Source organism: Mus musculus, chromosome 2 (assembly GCF_000001635.26).
Source record: "Mus musculus strain C57BL/6J chromosome 2, GRCm38.p6 C57BL/6J".
NCBI lineage: Eukaryota > Metazoa > Chordata > Mammalia > Rodentia > Muridae > Mus > Mus musculus.
Window position 1 is genome coordinate 180,710,122 of NC_000068.7, and position 11,522 is coordinate 180,721,643.

Consider the following 11,522-nt stretch of genomic DNA (forward strand, 5'->3'; position numbering starts at 1 on the left):
GATTCCATTGGTTGCCAGTTCGCATCTCGAAATCTTACGATCTCGCGAGAGGTGTCTGAGGGGCCGACGCCGGTGTAGCTACCTCCGCTCCGCGCCCCGCCCCCGCCCCCGCCGCCGCCGCCGCCTCCGCCTCCTCTATCTCCGCAGTCTCTGCCGCCCCTCCCCGGCCCCGGGAGCGGCCGCGGAGCCGCCACCCAGACACTGTCGCACGGGAGGCGGGATCCGCACGGTAAGATGGCCGCAGCGGGCCCTGACGGCCGTGCCGAGCGTCTCCGCGGGGCTCCGGGGTGGACCGAGGCGCGGAGGTCAGAGGTCGGGGGTCTGTGCCCGACAGGCTGCCCTGCCCAGGGTATCCGAAGCCCAAGGCAAGAGCGGGGATCGGGGCGGTCAGTTCTGCCCTCCACGGCCGGGCCCCGGAGCGGGAGGACTGGAGGCCGCGCTGTTAGTCCGGGTGCTGCCGGGACCCGAATAGTTACTGCAAATGTTCGCACGTCTCTGCCATTAAAGGCGCGGTGAAGGGGACAGCGGAAAGGTGAAGACGCAGCTACTGCGCTAAAAGTCATCCTCGGGGCTTAGGCTGCATCCCCGGCGACTGTGTAACCGCTGAATTTTGGGACCTCTGAGTCCTACAGAAACACTGCCCCCGTCTCTGTCCTTAGCCTTGCTTGATAACCTTTCCCGGCGCCGAGTGGAAATCGAGAGGCAAGGACCTTCTTGGGGAACATTTTTCCAACACTGATCTTTACCTTACTTCTGAATAAAAGTCGAATCGGTGAATTCTGCTGTCATCCTGTGGCATGGAGCGGCATCAACCCGGTTTAGTTTCACTTCCCGCCTCCTCCATACTACTACTACCTTTTGGGCTGCTGGGATCTTCAAGTCCGCCAGAACTAGAAATCCTGGCATGCCCCAAATTCGAAGTCTCTATAGCATTCACTGCGCAAACTCTCCACAAATGGGCTTTGGAATCGTAATGTTTTTTTAAACTTAATATCTTTTTAAAAGACTCTTGTTTAAATATCTTTCCCACAGTATGTGTATATGCGTGTTTCCCAAATTACTGTTTTTAGCGTGGGTCCCCATGACCTGTAATCCAGAGGCCTACCACACCTAACTGCCAGAGTCCTCTGCACCAGACTTGCCCTGCTCCTCCAACCTGTTTTACTTGCATCTCTCCCACGTTGCCATGCTCTCATTTCTAAGGCCTGACACTTGACATGGCAGTCTGTCCGTGCTTCTTTCTTTTCTCTTGTCCCTTCATATTCAGTCCAGCAACAGCTGCCATTAGTTAATTTGGAGGTCAAAGCTTGATCTTGGCTTCTCTTCTGATGTCCACTATACCAGCAGTAGGATATCTCTTTGTTGGACTGCTAAGCTCTTTCCATCCAGTATGCATTCCATTGTCAAACCAGAAACCAGAGCCACCTTTCAATTTTATGACATAGTAAAACAAATTAGCTGGTCCTTTGCAGTGCACAAACTAATATCTGTGAAGTGTATGTTACTGACCGAGTGAAAATGATCCAGCCCATGCTCCTAGAGCTACCCTAATTGCCCCCCACCCCCACCCCTGCTGACACGCCCTGTGGACCACCTAGGGTCCTGCCTTACTCCCTCATAAAAGAATCCCTGTGTGAAGGTCGGGTGTGGTGGCACAAGGCTTTAATCCCAGCACTTGGGAGGCAGAGGCAGGTGAATTTCTGAGTTCGAGGCCAGCCTGCTCTACAGAGTGAGTTCAAGTCTACACAGAGAAACCCTGTCACAGGAAAAAAAAAAGAGTCTCTGTATGAATCCTTGTCTTTGCTTAAGATCACAATATTTTGTGCTAAAAACATGCCATGTAGTTGTTTCATATCTGATTTTACAAAACTCATGTCACTTGTACTTCTCTTTTAATTTGTACTATTTTTCCCATCCAGTGTTGTTTTATTAAAGTGATGTGCAGCCATATTCCCTTCTAAAGCGTAGATACTTTGAATGTAAAACGTTCTTTATTTTTATTTATTTCTGAGGTAGAGTCTCACCATATCACTCTGACTGGGCCAGAGTTCTGTCTGTGGATCAACTTGCTTCTGCCTCACAAGTGCTGGGATTAAAGTCATGGCCAACACATCCAGCCAGAACAGTCTTTTTGAACCCATTTGTTGACTTGATAACATGTTTTAGCTTCCTTTACACCGAGTGTGAATATGCATGTTTGATATGCACGCTTATCATATGCTTGCTTTTACCATCATCTGTCTCTAGAGAGGCTATCAAGCCAGAACTTGTGCCATATGATCTGTGTGAAAAACTACAGCCTTATCTTCAGAACACTCATACCCAAGGGTTTGAATGTGGCATCTGTATATCGAGCTCCTTTATTCAGGCTCTTGTTGAGTGAACTTCTTAGGGAGTGGTGTCCACATTTTGCCATCTTATGCAGGCTCATCAGTGAACTGCACTTTCTTTGGTGCCAGCTGGAACTGTCTAGGTTGTAGGAGTAGGGAGGAAGGAGGCTTGTGCCATCTTATCAGTTTTCCCACAGAGGAGTTGAAGACTCCACCCTTGACTAACACTTGACTTCCTTTTGATTGCTGTGTCCTTTTTAACACCCTAACATAATGTCTAGTGTATAACTCTATAGTGATTCCCCTTAATACTTTTAGCTTCAAACCTAATCCCCTCCTTCATAGTGTGATGTCTTGGTCTCTTCATTCTAGGACTTCTGATTCTATTTCACTAACCATACATCCCACCTTTGACCTTGATGCTACCCAGATGTGTAACTGTCTCAGGCCTTTTTTGCTTGTCCGTTTGAAGATTGAAAGCATCCTCCTACTTTTTGGTTTTTGGAGACAGGGCTTCTCTGTATAGCTCTGGCTGGCCTCAAACTCACTCTGTAGACCAGGCTGGCCTCGAACTCAGAAATCCGCCTGCCTCTGCCTCCTAAGTACTGAGATTAAAGGCATGTGCCACCACTGTCCGGCCCCTCCTACTCTTAAACTTACTATATTGCTGTGTTTACTTTTTGAAATGATTAAATTGGACATAGAATTTTTCCCTAACCATTGTATCGTTTTCCTGTAGAAATAAATCATAATGAGTTATGCAGAAAAGCCGGATGAAATAACCAAAGATGAATGGATGGAAAAGCTCAATAACTTGCATGTTCAACGAGCAGACATGAACCGACTCATCATGAACTACCTAGTCACAGGTAAAGGCTGGCTGTAAGGGGGGCACCAATTGAGCATAGCTCTCCCTTTTCACACTAGTGGCCCTTTACCCCTGGAGCGTAAGGATAAAATAGGTTGTACTGAAAATTCATAAAAACACTATGATATTTGTAAATCAAACTGACATGTTAAGGATGGCCTTTTTTTTTAAGATTTTATTTATGTATTTATTTATTTATTTATTATGTGTAAGTACACTGTCGCTGTCTTCAGACACTCCAGAAGAGGGAGTCAGATTTCTTTATGGATGGTTGTGAGCCACCATGTGGTTGCTGGGATTTGAACTCCGGACCTTCGGAAGAGCTGTCGGGTGCTCTTACCCACTGAGCCATCTCACCAGCCCAGGATGGCCTTTTCTAACCCAAAGTGATGTAGGCCACACTCATAATCCTAGCACTTGAGAAGCTAAGGCAGGATTGTGATTCAAGACCAGTAATGTGAGACTTTTCCTCAACTTCCCTAGCCCCTAAAAAATATACATATTTTTCCTATCAATAAAATAATTGTTCCAGGTCTTTGAGACCTAAACAACATCTATTTTTGGCTTTGACAATTTTACAGTTAAACCTTCATGATCATTAATGGTGTTCTTACTCAGAGGACAGAGCAGGTTTTTATGAATTCTAGGCCAGCCTGTCTGTCTCAAAACTTTTAAAAAAGAATGTTTTGGAGTATATTTAAAGTCCAAATAAATGATATCTTCTGGCCAGATTGGAAAAAATATTGTGGCCTGTTTCTAGATTGCACAACTGAAAATATGGAAAGGAAGGAAAATGACTGGGAGTAAGCAGAAGAAAACAGCACGTGATGCTCCTGCTGGAGGAGGAGGTTCACTGATTGCTGGGGTGAAGGAATCAGTTCTCCTACCCGGTTCTCAAAAGGCACACAGTGAAAAGTCTCCCATCACACTTTATCCTCCTGCACATCTCCAGTTATGTTCTACTAAATTTCTTAGAAAGTGGATGCAGGAATCTTGGCCTGTGGTTTTACCAGACTCCTGTGGATGAGGTGGCGCCAGAGCAAGCACCCCTGTGAAGATGCAGCAAGGTGTCTGCCTCACCTGCAATTGCCTCTGTTGCTCTGGCATCCTGACCTGTAATCCCTGCCTTGATGATGTCACAGCACACAATGGGCTAGCAGTCTGTGACCTTCAGGTTGATAGGCTAAGCCTTTTGTATAGCTGCAAAGAAATGACAGCCTTGACTATTAATCACAAAAATAGTAAAAACCAAGTTCCTAAGAAACTGTGGTTTATATGTAGGATCATTTAATGATGGTTGGGCTCTTTAGAAGTACAAAGCCTTAATTCCTAGTTATCTTTCCTATCAGTGAAGATAGTTTTCTTTTCAGAGGGCTTTAAGGAAGCAGCAGAGAAATTTCGGATGGAGTCTGGGATCGAACCAAGTGTGGACCTAGAAACACTTGATGAGCGAATCAAGATTCGGGAGATGATTCTGAAGGGTCAGATCCAGGAGGCCATTGCCTTGATCAACAGCCTCCACCCAGAGCTCCTAGACACAAACCGGTATCTTTACTTCCACCTTCAGGTGAGTTTCAGCAGTCTGATATGGCTGCTAGACAGACAAATTAAGCTTGTTTGCAGTGGCTCAGAAAGAAATCGGCCATTGTGTGTAAGGAGACAGGCTTTGAGCTAGCTGCTGCTTTATGTACTATTGCAACTAGTTACTTTTTAAAGGGGGGTGTGTACTGGTAATAAGAACACATGTTCCACCATGTTCATAGCAGCCTTATTTATAATAGCCAGAAGCTGGAAAGAACCCAGATGTCCCTCAACAGAAGAATGGATTCAGAAAATGTGGTACATTTACACAATGGAGTACTATTCAGCTATTAAAAACAATGAATTTATGAAATTTTTGGACAAATGGATGTATCTGGAGGATATCATCCTTAGTGAGGTAACCCAATCACAAAAGAAGTCATTAGATATGCATTCACTGGGGGCTGGTGAGATGGCTCAGTGGGTAAGAGCACCCGACTGCTCTTCCGAAGGTCCAGAGTTCAAATCCCAGCAACCACATGGTGGCTCATAACCATCCGTAACGAGATCTGATGCCCTCTTCTGGTATATCTGAAGACAGCTACAGTGTACTTACATATAATAATAAATAAATCTTTAAAAAAAAAAAAAAAAAAAAGATATGCATTCACTGATAAGTGGATATTTGCCCAGAAACATAGAACCCCCAAGATACAATTTGCAAAACACAAGAAAATCAAGAAGAGGGAAGACCAATGGGCCGATACTTCATTCCTCCTTAGAACAGGGAACAAAATACCCATGAAATGAGTTACAGAGACAAAGTTTGGAGCTAAGAAGAAAGGATGGACTATCCAGAGACTGCCCCACCCAGGGATCCATCCCATAATCAGCCACCAAACCCAGACACTATTGCATATGCCAGCAAGATTTTGCTGAAGGGACCCTGTTATAGCTGTATGAGGCTATGCCAGTGCTTGGCAAATACAGAAGTGGATGCCCACAGTCATCTATAAGATGGAACACGGGGCCCCCAATGGAGAAGCTAGAGAAAGCACCCAAAGAGCTAAAAGGGGTCTGCAACCCTATAGGTGGAACAATATGAACTAACCAGTACCCCCAGAGCTTGTATCTCTAGCTGCATATGTAGCAGAAGATGGCCTAGTCGGCCATCACTGGGAAGAGAGGCCCCTTGGTATTGCAAACTTTATATGCCCCAGTACAGGGGAATGCCAGGGCCAAGAAGCAGGAGTGGGTGGGTAGGGGGGCAGGGTGGGGGGGAGGGTATAGGGAACTTTCAGGATAGCATTTGAAATGTATATAAAGAAAATATCTAACAATCAATCAATAAATAAATGGATAATAAAAACTATACTTTTATCAAGGAAAAAATTAAAGGGGTGTATGTGTCTGTGTGTGTGTGTGTGAGAGAGAGAGAGAGAGAGAGAGAGAGTATGAATGAATAGTGTACATATGGAAATAAGAGGCATTCCTTGGGAGTCCATTCTTTCTGCCCTTACATGGGCTCTGGGCATACTTGCACAACGAGCACTTTCACTGTGGCAGTCTCACCAATCTCTCCTTTTGCTTTTAAAATGGAAATGTGCCAGGCGTGATGGCGCACACCTTTAATCCCAGCACTCGGGAGGCAGAGGCAGGTGGATTTCTGAGTTCGAGGTCAGCCAGGGCTACACAGAGAAACCCTGTCTCAGGGGAAAAAAAAATGGAAATGCATCTTGGAGATGCTAAGAAAGTTTCTTTTAAGATGCCTTTCTTATTTTCTTTTAGGGTGATGGGGTGGAGCCCAGGCATTGCCTAGATGCTAAACAAGTACTTTAACACTATTAGTTAGACACTCAATCCACACATAAGATATACTTTTGATTGGAGCCAAGTGTTGATGGTTATTCATCTAAGTGTATGCCAGCCAAACTTGGTTGTCTTTGCTGTTGACCATACTGGGTTCCACCTACTGGGTGTACAGGCTGGCTAATCTTGTTTGTCTTTGTTTTGACTAGCAACAACACTTGATTGAGCTTATCCGTCAGCGTGAGACAGAAGCAGCATTGGAGTTTGCCCAGACACAACTGGCAGAGCAGGGTGAGGAAAGCCGAGAATGCCTCACAGAGATGGAGCGCACACTGGCCTTGCTGGCCTTCGATAGCCCTGAGGAGTCGCCTTTTGGAGACCTCCTTCACATGATGCAGAGGCAAAAGGTAAAGGGCCAGTAAAGGAAGAACAGAGTGCTTAGACACTCAGAGGACTTGTGAAAAGATGGTACTGTGCTGCGCTTGTGTTGGGGTGAAGCACATGGCTCTGGGCCAGGATACTCCAGTAGAACACTGGCAGCTCCACTGATCTGTCCCCTTTTACCTTGTGAGAGGAAGAGCAGCGCCATTGTGACTGTTAGTGTCTAAAACCCTTTGCCACTTTTTCTTCTCTTAACCTTTTTCCTATCAGTTTAGAGACAGGTATCTGAAGTATTTTCAGAGTAAAATCAGTATAGTCTCCTGAAATGTTTTCTTTTTCCTTCCACATGCTACAAGCATGATAGTTCACTGCTTCCTAAGACCCATGTCTTCCTTTCCCCCTATGTTGGATCCGTTGAAAATCTTGTTGAGGTGTCTCTTTAAAGCTTGTCTGCAGGGTCTCATATAAGCATTGTGAAGCTCCTCTCTGTCAGAGTCCTCACAGAACTGTTGAGGGGAGTCAGGGTACTTAGCCACCCTAAGTCATTTAGTGCCCTTGGAGTGGCTTTTAGTTACTTGTTTCATTTGTTTTTAAGTGACTAACAAGCATCTTGGATGAGAACAGTATCTAGATGGACTGGACTATATAGCTTAGAGATAGAGTGCTTGCCTAACCTGCTTAAGAACCTGGGGTCTCGCCCTAGCACTGGGGGAAAAAAAGATGTCTTAAGCATATTGTCAGGCTTGCTGATAGTGTATGTATGTGGGGGGGGGGGGGGCATCTCTATTAGATGTGTTTCTTTTCTAGGTATGGAGTGAAGTTAACCAGGCTGTTCTGGATTATGAGAATCGAGAGTCCACACCCAAGCTGGCAAAATTACTGAAACTGCTACTTTGGGCTCAGAATGAGCTAGACCAGAAGAAAGTAAAATATCCCAAAATGACAGACCTCAGCAAAGGTGTGATTGAGGAGCCCAAGTAGAGCCTGTGCATGGACCCAGCACTGTCAATAGGCACAGGACTCTCCCTCCTCCGGCTGTGACTGGCAGATTGTCACCACAGTAGAGAACCTTTCCCCTGTACTTTTCTTTGGCCCCATTGTTTAAAAGGGGAAAATGGCCTTTTTAAACCCTGTCAAGCCCATGATGGAAGACACCACCTCTGCCATGCCCTGTATCCCGAGAGCTGCACACACTGCTTCCAGATTGCTGGTTCCAGAAGATGTAATTTGCCACTGTGTGCTGCACGGCTAGGGAGTGTCATCTCAGCTGAAGGCCTCACCCAAGACAGGCAGACAGACATGAACATTACTGATGTGCTTTTCCGACCTGCTATGTGCAGGCAGGCAGGGGTTATCTTCCTGGGTCTCACAGACTTTCATGGTTTTCCTTACCCCTTCTTTTCTTTTTCTTCCTCATTTTGTTCCTTCATAGGAAAAAAATGTATAAATTTGTAAATCTTAATTCAAAGATAACTTTTGTGTGGGTATTGAGTTTGGATCGGTTTTTTGTCTTGGTGTGGGCTGTGTGGCTTTTGGGAGGGGATGTGTGTGAGAGAGGTGAGGTTGTGGTGGTTTTTATTTTTTAAAATATATTTTTGGTGCTGTATGTGATGAGAGACTCATTCATAGTGGATCAATGAATAATCTCTTGTAGGTAACTTTATTTGAAAATAAAGATTTCCTTTTACTTCCAGAATAACCACAATGGCTTCTAAAAAGTTCTCATCTCACACAGCCCTTGTTTTGGGTGTCCTTTACCTTGCACAGGGGCAGCACCTTAACTCACAGCTGAAAGACTAATTGCCATGTGCCTAGGGAATGCCCTGCGTAATAAATAGCAAAGCAGCCTGGTGTTGATGGGATGACTGGCTGGCATTACCCAGCTGGATGTTCATGCTAGCCAGATTGAACTTAAGTCATTTCTTATCTCTTCCTTCAGTGTCAGCAGTGCTGTGTGTCCTGCTTCTCATCAGCCATTTTTTACCTGCTCAGTGGAAGGCAGAAAAGACATTACCTGTAGGGTATGGTATGCACATGTAGGTCGGTGCTCTGAGTGATGAGTGTATACATGTATTGTGCCTGACACCGGTGTGTTTGATTTTTGGCAGTGGTCCAGGCCTGATGGTGTCAGTGCTAAAGGCTGGGGTGGGGGTGCACAAACCTGCAAAGCCCTCAGACAGTTATCCATGGATGTGGATGGTGAAGATGATGTGGGTACTGTCCTTTGGTGGAAGTTCCTGCCTGTCTGACACTAGAGCCAGGAGTTCTGGTACTGGCCATTAAGAAACACTGTTCTTAGTAATTACTGAATTGGGATTGTTTCCCTTGTTCTTTTTTTTTTTTTTTTTTTTTTTTTTTTTGGTTTTCTGAGACAGGGTTTCTCTATATAGCCCTGGCTGTCCTGGAACTCACTCTGTAGACTAGGCTGGACTCGAACTCAGAAATCTGCCTGCCTCTGCCTCCTGAGTGCTAGGATTAAAGTTGTGCGCCACCACGCCCGGTTGTTTCGTTGTTCTTGAGCAATATTGACTAGCTAGGTCAGACTACATTTATTCAAAAGTTTTCTGGCACCTGAGCTGCTCAGATAACACAGCTGACCAGCTGTCTCTATCTTGTTCCCTACTTCAGTATTGTTCATTGGTATCTGTTTTTTACCCACAGGATTCTGTTCTTGTTGGGATGGAATGAAGTGTCTTCCAGCTCTCTGCTTCTACTGCAGAGGGCAGGTACTTTGGCAGTATTTGCCTTAGGATCACATTAGTGACAGACTCAAGGATGAAGTTGTTGCTGTCATTATGACCCTGCACTGCTCTTCTGGTCTGTGAGTAAGGAGTGAGCAGAGCTTTCCTTACCTCCTGGACAGGTGGCTTTTTAACATCATTGTGAGATGTAACCTCCCATCTGGGGTAAGGATAAGAATAAGGTAGAGGAGTTTCAGGAGAGACGTGCCTTTGGTTAAGAAGACATGACAAATAATCATGAAGACCAGAGTCCGGCACCCAGAAAAGTCAGGCATCCCCCAAATTCCTGTCACTTCAGTTCCAAGGAATCTGATGTCCTCTTTGGCCTCCACATACACATAGGCAGGCAGGCACAAGAACACACACACACATACACACACGTCTTTTTTTAAGGCAGAGGAAAAGGAAGTTTTAATTTTCAGGTAGCTAATAGATTAAATGAAACAGAAGTTGGGAAGGAGTATCGAAGATTAAGTGTTTGTTTTTAAAGCACCATATAAAGCCAGGCATGGTGGCTCCTGCCTGCAATTACAGCATTTACAAGGCTGAGGAAGGGTTTTTCCAGTCCAGCCAAGGCTATATTATACATAAGATCTTTTCTTATATGAAAAAGTACCAGATAGCTAGCATATTTGTATCTTTTGTTAATATATATATATGATTACTTATATAGCTAATCACTTTGACGTGTTCTTAAAATTAGAGGGCATGAGATGTATAGTAATGGAGGTTCTCTCTGTAGGGATTATCCTCAAATACACAGGAGGCTTGTTGCATGCATAAAATGTTCAGTGGCTGTAAGACAAGGAGTTGACAATTTACCAACATTTCAGTCAGTAGCTTAGCTGATGCCACAGATACCAGTGACTCTGGAGAACGTCAAATAGAACTGCTTGCTTATCCATGGTCTGTTAGTGCCTAGAAACCCCCTCCAAGGATTTACATGTAGACTTTTCCTGTTAGAGCAGACCAAGTAGCTTTATTTCTATTTGCACCTTTTGATGGAAAGTGCCTTGAAATAAACGAGACAAGAATATTCTGGTACTCTTCTCCAACGTCATACGTAGAGCTGTGCAAGGAAAAACCAAGTTTGAAATTTTCTAAAGCGTGGTAATCTTTGCACACTAAAGATGAGAATTTGTTTTGTCTCTTGAATTATGATTTGGGTTTGGCATTTGAGACCCCCTCCTCGCCCCCATAGTGTATGTAGTTGAAGACTTTGTATAGTGACTTTGAGGTGGGGCCTGTAGAACTGAGGTGGGCAGTATGTCATCTTTATTTTCTTTTGTGCTATTAGTTTTGAAGAGGAGAAACCAGGAGAATCCTTCCAGAGGGATTCTTAGATGTTCCATGATAATGACACTGATGTGATCAAGAGAAAGAAGTGGGATTCCCTTCCAGGTTGTTGCTCTCCAGTCTCAGAACAATCAAAAGACCAAATTCCAAATGTCAGGTTAACAGAACAGTGTGTCTACACCCCTGCATTTCAACATGCTGAATTGTGTGCAGGGGACACCATGCAGGGGTATAGACTGTTCACCAGCCTTTGCTTACTGCTGCTTTGTTGACATGTCTCGTTCTGACACCATGCATATTTTTTGTTTCACAAACATTGCTTTTTTCAGATTCTTAGTAAGCCGCCTTGCCAGCAGGAGATGCAGAGTCTGTATAAACCTCTAGCTCGCTGGAGCACTCATGTGTATATGTAATTGTAATTCTTCATTGGGGGTATTTGTATCCCTGCCACATATCATCTGAGTACAGGTCGGGTAGCTTCTGGGTGCCTGCTGTGAATTTGTTAGTAAAAGTTCTTATGTTTTTCCCAGAATGGTTGTCTGAAAGCTCTTTTCCCGCTCCTTCCCTAAAGAGGTA

At 44.7% G+C, this 11,522-nt stretch overlaps 1 protein-coding gene across 4 annotated transcripts; it reads left to right on the top strand.

Annotated features, from left to right (window-relative positions):
- Positions 1-11,478, top strand: Gid8 (GID complex subunit 8). 4 transcript variants are annotated; one of them, XM_030252191.1, is made up of 5 exons: positions 1-532; positions 3,070-3,199; positions 4,569-4,765; positions 6,738-6,935; positions 7,717-11,478. In XM_030252191.1, exons 2-5 carry the CDS (start codon positions 3,082-3,084, stop codon positions 7,888-7,890), a joined length of 687 nt encoding a protein of 228 aa, XP_030108051.1. In that variant the 5' UTR covers positions 1-532; positions 3,070-3,081; the 3' UTR covers positions 7,891-11,478. The 4 variants fall into 4 exon arrangements, with proteins under 4 accessions (XP_030108051.1, NP_001276581.1, NP_001276580.1 ...); NM_001289652.1 differs by having other exon boundaries at positions 105-229; NM_001289651.1 differs by having other exon boundaries at positions 207-365.
- The last annotated feature ends 44 nt before the right edge of the window (positions 11,479-11,522 follow it).